This window comes from Thunnus maccoyii, chromosome 8 (assembly GCF_910596095.1).
Source record: "Thunnus maccoyii chromosome 8, fThuMac1.1, whole genome shotgun sequence".
In the NCBI taxonomy this organism is placed as follows: Eukaryota; Metazoa; Chordata; class Actinopteri; order Scombriformes; family Scombridae; genus Thunnus; species Thunnus maccoyii.
This window is the reverse complement of record NC_056540.1, coordinates 23,223,465-23,241,585: the sequence shown is the minus strand read 5'-3', so window position 1 is coordinate 23,241,585 and position 18,121 is coordinate 23,223,465. Positions and strand designations below refer to the sequence as shown.

Sequence of the window (18,121 nt, the reverse complement as noted above, 5' to 3'; positions counted from 1 at the left end):
ACAACTTTGTGATAGGGTTACTCTTTTCTTAAAGAATGTGGTCATGCAGTCTGATCACGATGCAAGCCAGCCTCCAGATGTGGTCTGGTTGATCCTTTCTCATTCAGATCACATCAGCCCTCTGCGTGCGTTTACCCCTTGCACCATAGTTCCACCTCTTCTGTGAGCCTGCTGACAGCTCTGTCAGCCGAAGTGGCATACAGCAGTAGAGAAAGCAGTGCCAGCGTCTGCTTCAAGAGTAGTTTAGCCAACTTTGCCAGCATTCAGCACTTAGGCTGAGAACATCGGAGCAGCGGGTAGGAATGAGGAGGACGAAACGGTACGCATTGGGCTGTGCTGAGTCTGTTTGTCCACCTTTTCCACTACCCTTCTCTATTTTAATTTAAATCTGTTAGGTAATTTGGAGACAAGAGTTATATAGCCTACCATGCTGTTTTCCTGTGTTGCTCTGTGTATAATGATGGCCTCTTTTTTACTTCCAGTCTGGCTCCTTAATATGTGCTAATGGATGTGACAATAATTCACCTGATACTGTTACACCGTAGGAAGTATCTATAAAGACAGAGACACAACAATAGGAAGAAAGTCAAAGAATAGCTTCAGTTCAGTCAAAACTCAAAGGCACCTTCTGTAACAGAAATGTGTTCAAACCAAGTGGGAGAGGAAGAAAATAGACATGGACGTTATTGTTACTTTGTACACGCATGACTTTTCAACATCACTGACAGTTCATACCTCTGGGGGATATGGGTTACACACTGAATGGATATGAACAGTTGTCTGAAATTTTGAGATACTGTATGAGCAGTATTTAAAAGCAAATCATGATAGCCTGTTGTGTAGACGTACACATTAATCTGTACAACAGAATACAAATCACACATCATACATACAGGTAATCATTTATGTATTTTTTCTGGCTGTGTGGCAAAATGTGATCCCTGTTTGTGTCAGTGTGCTTGCTCCTGTGTTACCTTTTTGTACTTTTTGTGCAAAGTATTAAATAAGGCTCTATCTGATCCAAGGAAACATCGAGATCAGACAGGAAGTTGTCTCCAGGGTTACATCCAGGCTTCACCTGCTTATAGCACTCTGAACCCGGACCAGACAGTACCTCCACCAGACATGATCTGACTGCTCAGGGCCGAGTTACTCTGTGTGTATGTGTTTCCCTGTGTGCTTGCATATTTCTGTATCGTTACTTTGTTCATCTGTTTTGCTACAGTAATCCTATCTAACTCAGAGCTGATATTCCTTTACATGTGCAAAAATGCAGTAAGAAATGCAGCTTATTTCTTTTGTTGTGTTCACAACTTAGATATTGACTGAGGGCAAATTAGGTTTGCATTTAGAATAAAACTAATCTGATTAGGAGCACGGCTGACTCACCTCAAGTTAAGTCCATGTGCATTTCAATTTTGATTTGCATATTGTTTTAAAATTTATAACAGATTTTAATTAACCCCTTAATCCAATAAAAAATATGCAAAAGTTTCCTGATGGTAATTACAAACATAACTGAAACAAGACTCAGTAGTATTAATAGTAAAATTGGGTCCAAATGAATTTTAACACAGTTAAATATTGCGTAGTAGTGAGGCAGATTGGATTTCTGGGCATATTTTGATGGATTGGTTGGTCTTGCTTCTGCAGATAGAATCAAACACAGTGATTTCTTGTTGACACATTTCAAGCAGAGCTGCTGTGGAGCATCAAGCTAAATGTCATGTTTTGGTTTAAGTCCATCAGAATCGAACAGCCAGGGCTTCTTTCAACAATCAGCAATCACACTGTCGAATCACACAATCAAAATCCATAATAGAAGACACAGAGATACAGATTTTGCCACGCACACAGTAGTCTCAGTCGAATGCAACAGCCTCCAGACATCGCAGTTGAGGTTTGACTCTTACTCAATCGCTCTCAGACAAAAGTTGACAAGTTGATCACGATCAAGAGAGAAACATGGTGAAATCTTTAGTTGTCTCTCTTTGTCTGTTTATCTCTGATCTCTTTTTCTCTCGCTCACTGTTCAGCTCCGGCTTCTTTTTATTATCTATCTCTCTGTGTGTTCCTTCATTACAGTTCCAAAGCGTTTAGACATACAGCACAGCACACCCTCATCTTGCTCCTTTATTTTCAGTGTAAAACCTTTCCTGGAGGTTTGTTGAATGTAACTGCATTTCAGTCTGCCTGCATATGAGCAGCATAGACATGAAATTAAATTTAGAAAATATGAATCTGACTACAATAAGCTCCTGGCTATCAATGTCGTACTCCCCCTTTTCACCCTAACACAACCTCTCCTCCCCTTCTTCTTCCTCAAACTGTGATTTCCAGAGTAAATGTTCCCTCTCAGCAGAGTCAGCGATGGGTGGCGGTCGGAGGGACATGGGCAGCTGCTGTGAAGCATGCTGGGTAATATGGGTAATATTTTCCGATGAACAGACAGGCAAGCCTCCTGGAACTTGGCCTTTCTCTCACTCTGCCAACTGTCCCCCATCTGCATTTCATCCATTTCTCTTCTTACCTCGACCAGATATCTCTCTAAAATCCATCAATCTGTATTAACCATCAGGAATTCTTTATTTAAAATCTCCGGTATCGTGACAGACGTGACTATAATACATTTGTTCTGTAATAATCCTGCAATAGCTGTCAACCTTTTATGAACTGCAATTTCTGTCATTACTGTTTACACTGTTCATTCTTCCTCGCATTTAATCTTCCTTGACTTCACCATAAGGAACATTAAGTTCAGTCAGTCTCTCGCTTATCGCTGTAGTAGATCAGATCACAGAGTATGAGAATGTATGTGCGTTTGCGTCTGTTTGTGTGCTCATGTACAACTGGTGTGTGCCAAGCAAACACAGCGGAGAGAGCTGTGGGAGACTCTCCTCCTCCTGTGAGCTGTTTTGTTCATTCAAAAATACTGAGAACTGAGTGGATTCCACTCGTGTGTTTGTGTGGAAAAATACTGCCTGTGGTGTGTGTGTGAGTAGCGTTCATGTGTGTGTTTGTGTGTGTGTGTGACTGACTGGCTGGGAGAAACAGAGCGAAAAAGAGAGAGAGGGTAAATTCCTTCACATATCTGCCTTATGGCCGCCATCCAATAACACAATCAGAATCCAAACAGGCCAATCAATGCCATTATTGCTTGTAACAGAAACATCTATTTCTATGAGGAGAGCCTATCATAAATGCCCTTGTTGTCCTGAGGCACAGTAAGTCAATGTAATTGCCATTTTGCAGTAAATAAAAAGTCTGTCCTGTGACTGCAGCACCAGGATCTACAGATACCAGCACTGAAAACAAGGCACTCCATTTCCAGCTGATTCTGGCCTTCGACCTCACAATGGATTAGGGCAAGCGAGCATTGGATTTCCTGACCAGAATCTATATATCCTGTACTTTAGTATAAGGGGTCAATGTTTTGCCCCGAAAGTTAGCGGGGAAATAATGAACAGCACTTGACAATATAAAGAGGTAAGCTATCTGCAGCCTTCAGAGAGGCAAATTAAAAGCCTTTCAATGCCTTTTTAATGTTTTGTGGAAATTAATTCAAGGCCAAGTTAAAAGGCAAAATAAACAAAGCTGTAAAACCAGCCTATTACTGATAGAGCATAACCAATTACAATGGGGATACCTGTGAATGGGCTGCAAAGGAAAACAAAAGAAACCAAGAATATAATAAAAAAGTACAAGATTTGTTTTGCTACTTGTGTTGCGGTGGGAGAGAGGCTACTCTGCATTACAAGGGAACGCTGACACACACCGGCTGCCGCTCCTCTTTGCTTAATAGACAATTGACTGTCAACTTCACTCCTCATGTGATTAAGGTGGCCTTCCTGCAGTTGTCTGTTTTCTGTCTGCATGTTTTGATCACTCGTTTGAACACGTTCTGTTGAACTGGTGGACTTTGGATTAACTAAAGTACTGTCTATCTTTTCTACTGGGATTTATGGATTTTGGATTATTCAATGCAAAGTGCTTCCTACCTTTTCTACTGGGATTTGTGGATTTTTGGATTATTTATTGTAAAGTGCTTGCTACCTGGATCCCTTTTCTCCAAGGGATAGCGGCTGTCTTTTCCTCCAGCCTGCCAGCTCAGCTGTGCCACAAAGCTCTGTCCAGCCCCCCTGCACTCTCTATCAGTGCGGACATCAGCCAGAGCTGCCCTGTCACTGATGTACTGTAGTGACTGGGGGTTTTTTTAAACTGGAGTTTTCCTCATGTTTCCTGAAATGATCTCCACTGTGTGACTGTGGCTGTTATCAACACTGCCATTCTGCCCAATTTATGCAACTGCTTTAATTATGATGTCCTGAGTCGCCACGCAGCTACAGAGTTTACGCAGCTTCCTAATTACACCCAACAAGGGGTTTTTAACCTGCTGCCAAAAGTCTGTGATTTTAAGAAACAGACCTCATAGTTACATCCATGGGGGCTTGCGCTAGAGCCTTGTGTGGGACTGTTTTCTTAATCCTTCTCCCTCTGGATTTCTGACCATTATCACCTGCTCCTAGAAGGTGTTTTAAGCTTTGTTTATACTTACGCGAGACACCGTGACACTGGCACAAGCTACGAGCATGCACAGAAGTGTTTATGCAAACGCGTTGTAGTTGCAGTATTCTGTGAAATACCAGGGGGCGTACATACAGCGAAGAATGTCATTATCCAACATGGTTACACGCACTGCCCTAGAGCTTGTCGTTGCTGAGGAAAAATCTTTCTGTTTATGGCTATTAAAACTACAAAAGCAATGCAAGAGGAGATGGTCTGTCCATCCCTTACATGCTGAGAGATGTCTTGATGGGGTATATAGGTGATTGTGAGGCTGATGTGTGCTATCAATGGGGAAATAAACTTCAGCTACATTTGCATGTCCGTGCGCAGCACGTACCTAGTTACAACAATTCAGAGCTGCATGACCAAGTGCCGCAACATCTTGCAGAGCCTTCACGCTCAATGTGAAAGACACAATGACGTTATTTTCGGCATGCACACCCTCACGCTGGAGACACTGCAGTGAGCATAAACCTAGCATCACACACCCGCCCGCTCCCGCAATGTGCATGTCTACTCCCACCCACACCCACAAACATTCTGACTATTCATGCCCGCACGTTAGAGTTCCATTGATTTAGTGTCTTCTCTCGTCCCGCAGGGAAAACACGTTATTTTATTGTGTAGTGTTAATAAAGAGATGCATACCTGTCAGTAATAACATAGCCAAATTATGTTCTAGTGCATGATTACATTCATACTAGTGCAATAATTAGAGTTGTTCTAGTGCAATAAGTTGGCCTACACCTATTCTAGGGCAAAATTACATTGTATTTATTCATTTTATTTATTATTTTAGAACATGTGTTGTTGGTTGTGGTTGTTTGTTTTACTGAGGTTGTTTTATTTTGTCCAATTTATCCAAATGTCAGACTTGCCTTGCTTTACTTTTGTATTGTAATGACCTGCTTTGATCTTCTTTTCAACTTTCGACATTTGTCGACTCCATCCTTCTGGTTAGTTTTAGCTAAATCCCAGGACCCCCAGTTTATTTTTTGAACGTCTGCTCCCACCCGCAGCAAAGTTAAAAACGCCCGCTCCCCCAAGATTTGCGTCCCTCAGGACCCCAATCGCAGTGAAACCTGGCATAAACTAGGGGACTACTCTGTGCTTAAAATATTTCAAGTAGTCCTTCATAAATGAAGAGATAAAAGTGTTGATCTCATCTGACAGACAGGGAAGGCCAGCCTACCTTCTGATACATGACACGATGATGGATGCCATGTGAGTTGTCAGTAATACACCTAAGAGTTGAGTGACAGACACATCCAGATGTTTAAGATTAGAGATAGGAGCATGTCTATAAATAACATCGCCATAATCCAATACAGAGAGAAAGCTTCCACAATCCTTTTCCTACTACACAATGGAAGACAGGATCTGTTCCTACACAAAAAACAAACAAACAAACAAACAAAAAAACAAGTTGCATCTCTAATTTGAGACTTAAGTTGTCTGGGGGTTTTAAAAGTAAATTTATTATCAATACTAAGTATTTATAATGAGGAACTTTTTTAATCCATTTAAATTGCAGACCTGAGGATTAATGTCTGTTTCCATAGCTCTCGAGAAAAACATAAACTTTGTTGTATCTGCATTTAAAACAAGTTTAAGGTTAAGAAGGGCATACTGTAGGGTATTAAATGAGAGTTGCAGATTATCAATGGCTGACTGGATAGAGTTTGCTGAACCTGCATAAAAATGTAAATTACATGTATTAAGGGACATGGCAATGTTATTAATATAGATAGTGAATCACACCGGACCTAAGATGGAACCCTGGGGAATGCCCTTAGTAAGGAAGAAACTCTGATTTAACATCATCCACTTTTATACACTGCTGTCTGTCTGTCTGAGAGGTAGTTGATAAACCATCTCAAAGTGTTTGAGTCCTTGCCAATATCTATCTATCTAGTCTATTTATGAGTGCAGCTCTTTTTGTGGTCAACAAAAAGTGCTGCACAATGCAAGACAAAGGCAGCAGCAGTGATTGCGCTATGTTCTGATCGATAAGAATAGAATATTTGGTTAAATAATATTTCAGCTGGTTATTGACTAAAGATTTGAGGATCTTTGAAAGGCAGGGTAGTTTGGAAATTGTGAGTGAAGTGATCTTCTGCTGTTGCTTTCTTGCCATCAGTTGTTTTTTAATATATATTCAGTAAAAGGCAAAAGCTAGACTAGATTGAAACACTGAAAAATTGCCATATGCATAAATATACTATTTGGGCTACTGCCACTACTATTGGTTCATATTGTTGATTTATTAGTGTTATGGTCATGTTGGTCCAGAATAAAACCATTGCAGTAGTGAACAAGTAGAGCTGACATCAGCCAATCAAAAATGCTTATTTAGTTGAGAGTCAATTACGGGGTGGTAAAAAAACATCAAAAACAAGTCAGGTCCCCAGCAGTTTCCTGGATGGATGGTCAGATGATCAACACTTTGGGTTGAAAAGTAAGATATTGTTGCAAAGTAAATTATTGTGCCTTTCACTGGTTTGTAATGGCTACGATATTTTTTTAAAATTTGCCACTAGACATGTGTGACACCTTGTCAGCAGTTGGGCCATGTGGAGGAAAAGCTAGCTATCCCACATGCTAAAAACTTCATTGCATGCATTGCAAGAAGTAACAAGATGATGGTGAGGAAGATAACGGAATTGGGGATAATATCTAGGGATTATCAAACGTTTGGAGTTTAAAGTCTGGAGTGTCTGAAGTGTGAGCATGACTGACTACTTTGGAAAATGTGGAGTCATGTGGAGAAAATGTGGGGCATCAGCTGTGATGACCTTCTCTGGCTGAGGAATCAAATGATGTATAGTGTGGAATAACAGAAGTTTTAGGTGAATACTTTCAGGCCCAGATGTTTATAATGGCTGTGGTCCATTTTGGTCACCTTGCCACCTCAAATTGAATTTCATTTCTGTCATTTTGGCTGCTGTATTGTATAGCCAAGCTCCCATCAGATAAATCCTGTGCTTGCAGAGATGCTATGGAAATCTTTAGGCTTAGGAACATGTGTACTGGAGTCTGTGTCGAACTGTGTGCTGGGATGGAAGGGGGGCAACAGGTGTTCATGAATGCTGCTGTGTGGAGTGAAAGATGCATTCAATGCCTCTGTGCTGCTATTGTCAGAGTATGTTGGGCAGTTGATAGAGCACACATTATAGACAGTGAAATTGAAAACAGATGGAGCAAAGGGGTGAGTGCCCATTGGAGGGTTCTCTCTCTTTAGTGCCACTAGCCAGCACAGCAGTAGGCTACTGTTTTCCGTTTCAGTGGCAGTTTATGAAAATGGGTTCCCTCCTTTTTGTCTTCTTCTCTCCTGTGGCTCCTCAGTCTCCATCTTTGTCTCTACTGTAGTATCTGCAGTTAGAAATTAGCAGCAGATATTACTTCTAGCTTTTTGGTCTGTTCAGACAAGAAATTGCTGGCTAGGTTGACCAGAGGACAGAGGGATACAAGGATGTAATCAGGACCACACAAAAAGTGAAAAAAATGCCTTAATCTTTCTTTGGAGGAGAATGTGAGTTATGAGTCCCAAAGTCTCTTGAAAACTCTTTAAAAAAGCTAAATTATATCCCTGAGATGAAGTGTCTTAGACATAGCTGCCAGAGTGAATAAATCCTGCCAGATTTAGAGATAAGAGTGTCTGTGTGTCTGTGATAATAAGTGGTAGCTTGTAAGGTTGTAAGGTCACAGAGAGAGAGAGAGAGAGAGAGAGAGAGAGAGATGTAGAGAAACACTGAAAAAGAGAGATGGATGTAATCATATTTGACATAGAGGGGAAAGATGGAGGAGAACCATTCTTCTGGCTATTCCACAGTATTCTGCTGTCATCACAGTGTGGGTGTATGACTCAGTGATATAACAACCTCCATTCAATATCCCAATAATAACACTGCACCACTATACACAACCTCTATTCACCAACCCCAACCATAAAGATATCCATCATGTAGAGATCAATAGACTTCTTATCTTTATGGTCAACACAACTCAAACTGAGTACAAGTTTACCTTTTAGTTCAGAGCATCTCTGTGTCTAGGTGCAGCCACACAGAGCAGCTAACATGGCTGTGTAGACCTCTGGCTGTCTTATGGTTGGGGTTAGGGTTAATTATAATCCCATGGTATATTAATTAAGTATGCAAAATAAAATGTCGAAACTAAACATATTACCCCTCAAAAATAAAGCAAAATGATCTTTAAAATCAGTCTTACTGACGAAGAAAGAACTGAGGCATATTTAGTTTCAGTTTTACAGTAAAATCATCATCAAGAGCAGGTAGAGGAGCTAAAAACAAACAAAAAAAACAGCTAATAAACACCAGTTGAGCCAGCTGTTTAATCAGTTGCATTTAGGCAGATGTCACAGGACTATGAACAGAAAGATAAAAACATCTTAGATATTGATGTTTTTGTCCCTTTGTGGACCAGCCAGTGATAAATATGTTGCTTTGCTTTGACCTTAAGTTGTTATCCAAATCGATAAAGATGAGCACAGTGTTGAGTTGTAATATTTCTCCGAGTGTTATCAAATCCAGATCACTGATGTGATGACAGACAGATAGATAGAGCTGATCATGTGCTGCCTCCTGCTGTCACACTGATGGCAGATAACGCAAAATAAAATCAAATTATGCATTATTTCATGCTGACAGAGTGATGACACATTTGCTGAAGGAATTCTATATTCAGTCTGTCCATACCGGTAATACTTTCATAGCATAGCGCTTATCCAATAGCAGAATTGACAAAATGCTTCACAGGCTGTTGGTGCAGCTGTTTGGACAGCACTGATTAAATCACAGAGGATGAAATACAGGGACTTAAAGGAATACTGTGAGATTCTGGGAAAAAAAGATTTTGTTTTTTATCATCAGTAAGATGAGATTATTGATATCAATTTAATATCTGTCTGTTCACTACAGAAGTAGGTCCAGCTCTTGTTTAGCCTGGATTAGAATCAACACTGGAAAGCAGGAGGAAATGGTTGGCCAGTGTCCGTCAAAGATGCCTTCTAGACAACTCCAAAGCTGTCATATGTGTATATGTATATGTGTACAAATAGAAAATGACACATTGTGGTATAAAGAGCAAATAATTTCACAGACAGCAAGCAGCATCTCTAAAGTCTTGTCAGTGGAGGTGTTTGGTTTAAAGACCGTACAGAAGTGTTAATATTTTGCTTGATTACAGCTCTTCTGAAGCGTGTACAAACTGTGCTTGACTGACGTCTTACTGACTCTTCTTTTAGCTTGGTAACACCTCTTAGGGTCGGACAACTTAATAAATGTATTACCTGGATACTGGACTCTTGCTCGCCAGGCACATGAGCCAAAAAGGTCTCTTAGCTTCCGGGTTTGCCTCTGGGTTGTGTGACCCCCTGCACATGCACACTGGGGTTTTCCAGCTGGCATAGTCTCACTTGGCCCACAGATTTTACATTGGGATGTCACACAGTATAAATGCCTTCCTGGGTTCTGGGAAAGTTTTGCAAATATAAAATAAAACCTGATAATACAAAAAGAAATAATACTTCCATCCAATCTCTTGCTCCAGTACACCGTGTGCCGAACCATTCACTGGTGTCCTCAGTAAGGGTCTGCCCAAATACAAATATGTTATTTGGCAAAGCACAAATAGTGGGTTTTTTTTATGAATATTTATTTCATACAAATATTTTAAAAATCATTTGTTTTTGGGAAACAAAAACCATGTCAAATACCAATACGCAGGTTGGTTACATAACTATCTCTAGTCTCTCTCCTGTGCTCTGCTTATACCTCTATCTGCAGGTCTCAATGAGGGGAGTCACATCCACCTGCTACATGACGCACATTTCCTCATTTGGACGTCACACCCGAAGTTGGGGGTGTTCCCCAAAGATAAAGCTGAGCTACTGACCTCCTTTCCACAAAGTTAAGTTGTAAAAAAATAGGCAATAAATGAAAAGTGTAAAGCAATAATCACCTTTGAAGTTCTTCTTTACACATTACACACTGTGCTGTCTCTGTGTTATGGGTGTATAAATAAGTAGAGGTCTGTCTGTGTATTGGTGATGCACTCTGTTTAGTTCAGTAGTCAGTGCAGTCGTCTATGATCTGGGGGACTGGAGCTCGAGACCCGTTGTGGGGACCTCCTTTGTAAGATAGTTTATTCATAAACACTTATTTTAACACTTTAATATCCTAATCCACTTTAATAGCATAATAAAAACAAAAACTGGAGATCTATAGATACAAATACAAATACTGGGCTCTCAGCACATCCCTAGTCCTTAGTCTACAGAAATACAATATGAAACATAACTGGCAGATAAGATAAATGGGCCATAGCCTTAAAAGTTAACTGCATTTATGAATTAATGAATTAATTAATATGGAAGCATCTTACAGTCTCCTGCCTGTATGACAATAACAAAATGAATGCCTTTTGTGAAGATGAACTCCAGCGTGTGCCCGCTGTAGACTGTCCAGGTGCTGCAGTTGAGTTTCGCCTTCTCGTTCTGTCAACATCATGTTATTAGCTAAGATTTGAAAAATCAATTTTTGACATTCATGGATTGAGGCAGAATCATTCATGTCCGCATTGGGATGTATCTTAGAATGGACTTTTTCCCCTACCCTTATTGGTAATTGGTGTTCTCTAGTTGGGTCTCCACTTTGGGTCTGGTTGAATTTATCCTTGGGTCTATTCAGACCAGGTTGTTGGGCCGGGGCTGTCCATGGCTCCCTTTTGGATCAGCTCTCTTAAAAACAAACAAAAAACTGCATATAGGGACATGTCTGTACTTTGGTTTAGAGGGAAATACAAGCACAGCAGATTTCCTTTAGCTATGATGAGGAGTCAACAGTAAATCCACCAGGATTAGTTCAAAGGCTCAAGCAAAAATGGTGACAAACACAGCACATCATAGCATGTGACTGCGTGTCTATGCATTTTTTATTACTTGTGTAAAGTTATGCTCTCCTCCTTGTGTGTGTTGGGGGGGGGGGGAGGTTTTGGGGGCAGGCATGGTTTTGCAAGTGTTGAGTATGTGCCGAGTGGCTCACAAGGTTCAGAGCTAACAGACTGAAAATATGACCACACATCTCTCGCCAGAGTCTACTGAACCAATGGATTATGGATGAAGTTCAGCAAAGGTCAGGTTTACTGCTAGGAGGCCTGCTTTCAGCTGCTTGCTTAAGTGCAGGCAGAACAGGGAGTGGGGACTCACAGTCATAACTCAGACTGCTGCAAGTTGACTGCAGCAGTCAACTTTGACTGACCCGAGATTTCCTCCTCATAAATGGTTAAAGTGAGAGACATACTGAGATGGTAAGAGTAGAGTTAAATAAATGAGCTGGTAGGCGTACTTCAAACAGAATAGTTTCATCCTGTCTGACAAAGTGTCTGTCTGTCTGCTCCACTGAGACAATAGTACCACACTGATTTAAAGTCCCCTCTACTGAAAAACGACACATGATCTAGACTTTAGATTTTAAGGATTATAAGTGAGATACTGTAGGTTTTATTATGTTAACTATCTAAATTGATATTTACTCAGTTTGCCGCTGAGCCCAGTTTATCACATGTTCTGTTTTTTAGTGCAACAGAGTGCAAACTAAACCTGTGAAAGCTCTCAACTCTCTAAAATCCAAATGAACAGCATGTACTCTAATGTGGCTGTGGATTACAGTGGCTGACTCAGCTTTAATGAGACATTAATGAAGATGTTAGGTAATTTGGGCTGGCGAGGCAGGGAGAAAGTGAGGGGGGAAATAGGGAAGGAGAGAGGTGGAAGGAAGAGGCAAAAGTAGGGAAGCACCAGCTGCTTTTCCAGATGATCAGTGAGGGGAGACGCAGCTGTCCTCTTCATCTGACTCTCCTCCCCCTCTATTTTTTGCTCCTGCCTTCCGTCCTCTCTGCGCCACCCTTCAGAAACTACTTCAGCAAAATGACTTTAATGAAGATGTATTACCACAACTAAGGCCTTATCCATTGTTTGCCACACAGATCTAGTCCCCCTACACACCGCTCTCTCTCTCTCAACGCGTGGGCAAGAGCATTTCCCTCCATCTCCATCATGCCGGACAGCTCCCCACTCTGTTGGTAATGTTTATGATACTCTTGAAAGGAGAGCTGGCGGGGGCTGTTCTGAGCCTGAGAGCAGTAAATACCATAAATGAAATTCAATAAACAAGGTATGGTAGTGAGGGGCAGCAACTTGCATATGCATTCATCATCAATATGGACTAACAGACACTTGTATGCACGTATGTGAACACACGAGTGAAAAACATATGCTATGTTGCTACGATGATGAGGAAAAGCACCTCAAATAAAGAAAAGGAGAGAGAAAAGACTAATCATAGATGGAGGGTGAGACTACAGAGCTGAACCTAAAGTTATAAGTGGAAAGTGGAATTATTAAGGCTGAATGTCATGTTATCAATGCAGAATACTTAACAGTAAGTGCTCTCTCTCTGAGGTTGTAATGACATTGGAAAATAATAAACAGATGAACTCATGCCTTAATGCTTCATTAATCTTAAAGCTCTTGGTTATAAAATATTCATCCTATCTTTCTTAAAGTAATGTTGAAGTCTGTGTTGGCTGAACCTGATTTGTCTGAGGGAGACGGTGTGTGCTTATTTAAGGATATCTCAATGTCACAGCTCTCTGATTGGTTACATAATTAAGCTCATGAGGCACATATTGTTAAAAAAAACATCAAGGTGACAAGCCTCTTTGAACAGAGTTGTTTCATAACCTTTACCCTCATTAACTACAACATGAGAACATCTTATGGTGAAAGATGATGACTGAATCTACCTTACTTGATTCTTTGGCAGGAAGCTGCCATAATCTATTATCCATAATTCATTATGTGATGCCAGGTAATGCCAGGTTAGCTTATCATTATAAAGTCAAAGCTTCAGCTTTTTGTTAGTGAATCAGAAAAGAGCTAACCTCTAATCAACTGTTGGTGCTGAGCTGCTGTAATGTGCACGATTACAGTGCGTGTGTATATTAGAGTGCAGTAACTGTTTAAGGTGTGTTCATATGAGGCTCGGGTAGAGTTCAGCTTTTCTTTTCACATTTGACCTCACATGTTTCACTATTATATGACACCAAAAATATTACAATATTATGTAGATCCAAATGTAGTCCAGACTCACAGAAGAGACACATACAGACGTCTTATGAAAATATAACTGGCAGATAAGTGACACAGTCAAAGTGGATTAACTTACAGGGGACATATCATGCTTTTTCTGACTTTCTGCTATTTTTTACGATGTTGGATGTCTATGTTAAACATGATCAAAGGTCTAAAACTTGCCCAGATTTCAGCCTGCTCTGAACACTCCATTTACTCCTTGTGATGATATCAGATTGTTCGCACATGCCCATAAATGGCTGTCCGTTCCGTAGCTTTTGTTACTAAGGTTGTTCCGTGGGCTGTTCATGATGTCCACTTACATGTTTCAGATCATATTCAAGCTCAAACATGTACAGATGTTTTTGAGAAGTTTCCATTTTTAGTAAAGAATGATGAAAAAAGTGAAATAAAAATAAGATAAATAAGGATTTTTGGTCGGCATGTGAGGCGTTTGGGGAACATCCGTAAATTGTAGTGTCTACAGATGCATGTGAGGGGTTTAGGGGATGGGCACTGTTCTCTCTAGGTATTGAGAGATCGGCCTGTTCCGAACAGGCACTGCACCAGTCCCCTTTAAAGTGTGAAACTAATTCAGTATCATACTAATTCCGGTGTAAAAAGAGTCACAAATATTAGTTATTATAATATTGATGATCATCTCCATCATTAATGATATAATATACTGTAATTTGCACAAAGCCTTCAGTGTGGGCGTTCTTGAACCTTCTTTAAACCCTGATATACTGCCAGGACACTGACAGCAGGGTGAACAGCGTATTGCGTGCGGTTCCTTTATATCATATTGAATGTTTGCACAAGAGGACATTTTCACACGTTTGTCGGCACAGTCATAAATTCTGGGCTGCACATGAATATACACAAGATGTCTGCACAAACTCTGGCAGACACAGGCAGATGAAAAAATTTAATCATGTGGACCCTCGTAAACCCTCTAAGCTACGTGGAAAGTATAAATTTAGCTTTAACCTGTGGTCCAAATTGTCCAGAGGAGTGAGGATACATACTGTGGAGTGAACTCTGCTACTCTTGTCCTGTGGGCATTATTGACTCTGTGTATAGTGACACATGTATATATGGAGTACAGTAGAAAGTTGACAAAGTTTAAGAATTGTCATTCCGAGAGGTGAGCTTTTAGTATATTCAAAATCCCTTATTATTCCGGTTTAATGATTTTCCTTTAAAAAATATGGCTCAGAATGCACGTAACACTCCTTGTGACACTTTGCAAATGAATGTAGATTAGTTAAAAGGGTATTCAACAAGCCAATTTGAAGAATAATTTCTCACAGGCAGAGCAGTCACAATACTATCCCTGACTAGCAGACAATAACAGCCCCTCTAAATTAACAGCTGAAAAAATGCCTCATTAGAGAGAATTCAGTACTTTTCAAGTGTATTGTACCAATAAACATCCCATTCAGATGTGATGCATTGCCTGTGCTTCATCTTAAACTGCCTGTAAAATACAGTGCATACAGCCTTAAATTGAGTCATCTCAATGAAAAAAGCTTAAGTAATAAGTAATAGCATACAGTATGTTAATAAACATAGGAACTGTAATCTTATTTCAATATGAGCCCTTTATGTTTGCATCCTCTTGGTGTGAGCAGTGGCATTTACGGAGAGGAGTATAAACTGCTGTCTTGTGCACTGAAGTTTATGGTTTTTGTATAAATTATTTCTTTTATGGTTGAATGTATGTGTATTGTTGCACTGTAACTGTGGCATTTGTGTTCTCAGGGCATAGCATACAGAGGCTGAGTCACACTCTTCAACAAAAGAAGTCTGCTCATGCCTCAGTTGGAGGTTGTGAACCTGAGTTTAAGAAACCAGGCCTGAGAGGGATTATAGGGATGTTGATGTGTTTTCATATCTCGACTTCAAGCAAGCTAGGTTATACATAAGGGATCAGCATACACAAACAGTATCTTCTCCTAAACCCCTTTGTTGTAAACTTGCCGCATTTGATATACCAACACACACGTACCACATGCTGGCACATTTTCAGCTGCTGACCTGATGTGACCTGACCAAAGCAGGACGCTACTTATACATCACAACACTATTCTATGAATACACAGTGAGCCCTCTAATAAGTCTCTTTAAAGGAATAGTTCAACACTTTGGGAAATGCACTTATTCACTTTCTTGCTGAGAACTAGTTGAAATTTTGATACCACTTTCATATCTGTCCATTAAATATGAAGCTCTACCCAGCAGCCAGCTAGCTTAGCTTAGCATTAAGACAGGAAACTAGGAGAAACAGCTTGCCTGACTCTGTCCAACAATAACAGAATAGCAGCACCTCTAAAGTTCCCTATTGACTTGTTTTTTGATCCCTACAAAAAATGAAGAGTAAAAACAACAATTTGTGGTTTACCAGATGGATATGTGCGGGATTATTTCTTTGCCAGGAGCAATAACATCCTGTAGTCTTGTCATCACCGTGCCAGGCAACAAGGAAGTCCTGTAGAGAGCTTTAGACTTCCTTGTAGTTGGATTTTGTTACCTATGGACCGAGGGAGACTAGCTGTTAGCTTTTATGCTAAGCTTAGCTAACCAGCTGCTGGCCATACCGTTACATTTGACATACGGATATGATAGTGGTATCAATTTTCTCTTCTAACTCTATAAAAAGGCAAATAAGCATATTTCCCCAAAATTTTTATTTTATTTTTTTTATCTACACCAAAACTGAATGTGCTTATGATGAACTTACTCAACACTACGGGGGCTGGATGAGGATTACTAGCTCTTCAGTGGAACAGCAGGGAAACTCCTTTAAGGGGTTACCTCATTCACTGTAAACACTCTGAGCTCCAGCTGGATTTTGTACACTCAGACAAGGATGACTTCCAGCCCCCACATGCCCACACAGGTATGAAAACACACACACACATATATACACACACTCATCCTAAGGGCACATTTGCCATTTTAAAACCTTTACTTAAGGAAGCAAATGAGTTAACAGCACATCCTTAATTATAACTGCCTGGGAGAGTGGATGCAGAGGAGGGTAGGCTCCAGACATTCAAACACTGACGCATTGGGAGCTGCCCAGCGCTATGAGTACAACTGATGCTCACCGACTTGCTCAAGGGTACTTAGAGGGCAGCAGAGGGGGAGGAACATTGTTACTCATCTGTCCACCTACACAGATTTTTCCAGCCAGTCTGTGAATTCAAGCCAACAACCAAAAAAATATTCTCTAACCTTTAGGCTGCTTTTGCTCCCACCTCTAAACATGTAGGCCGCTATATCTTACTTACAGGACATCTCCTAACCACACAGAAAGCAAAATTATATTACATCAGCAACAAAGTTTGAAAATGTTGCTATCACACTGGAGTGTCAACATAAATCTAATAAATTTAGGTTTCTTATGGGCTGTGAGATATAAATTCCCACATCAATATATTCAGTTTACAACACAACACATTATTGTGGCACCTTGTGGTCTGTTCGGCAGCATGTACTGTAGCAGGTTTTCTGTGGTACCTGGCATGAGTTGCTGTCCAGTCATGCTTAATGGAGCCATCCCGAGGTTGCTCATGGCTGTTGCCCAGGCGTTGGGGTCTGACATGGGGAACATCATGGAGTTAGAGTCCATGGTCAGGTTATGGTTACTGTCTGGAGAAAGACACACAAAAAGAGAGATAAGGGAGTGAGATTAAAATTCCCTTTTGACTATTTCAATTTAAATACTACAAAAAGATGTGAATTGATTTAGATGAGTAAAGTAGGGTACAAGGTCAAAAACAGAATTTATGTCTCATAGATCTCCGGCGTCCTTTTATGACAAAATCTTCTTATTGACATGAATGCTTTGTGATTTCCAACCTAATTTCAATCCTGTGTTTTGTCACAAGAAAAAGGAACGAGGAGCCAAGGAAAAAAGTAAAAATCCTTCATATTTACAAATTTAAGAATAAAAGCTAATATATTAATTCAATTTCTTATGCTTTCGGATTTAGTAGAGCTCCGGAGATCTCTTGGTTGCAGTACAGAGACAGAGGTGAGCACACACCTTCTGAGACATGTTCTGGAGTGATTGTACAAAATATCATTGGTTATAATGAACAAATATGTTAGCTGTATATGTATAATAATATGTATAAACCAGAATGGGGAAGTTAAGGCCTATTATTTGAATTTGATGAACATTTGATAGGATGTTACACCACTTTTTCTTTCTTTCTGCCATCACTCATCCTCATGCATAAATGTGGTACTTACATCTCCAGTTTGTTTTTCTTTTGGTCTCCAATTCAGCCAATTTCCTATTATATCAGGCCTATGTGCTGTATATATTATGTATTATAAATATACTGTATTAGATTAATTATTTAAATTGTCAATTGCTAATTAAGACAT

The 18,121-nt window shown here is 40.1% G+C and overlaps 1 protein-coding gene across 3 annotated transcripts in view; it reads right to left on the bottom strand.

Moving 5' to 3' along the window:
• Window positions 1–18,121, bottom strand: part of LOC121901499 (ecto-NOX disulfide-thiol exchanger 2-like) — a 195,316-nt gene that overhangs the window by 61,223 nt on the left and 115,972 nt on the right. For all 3 annotated transcript variants that reach the window (XM_042418301.1, XM_042418303.1, XM_042418302.1), the window contains exon 3: window positions 17,246–17,377. In XM_042418301.1, the coding sequence (XP_042274235.1) occupies window positions 17,246–17,377 (132 nt within the window). The remainder of the gene's footprint in view (window positions 1–17,245; window positions 17,378–18,121) is intronic.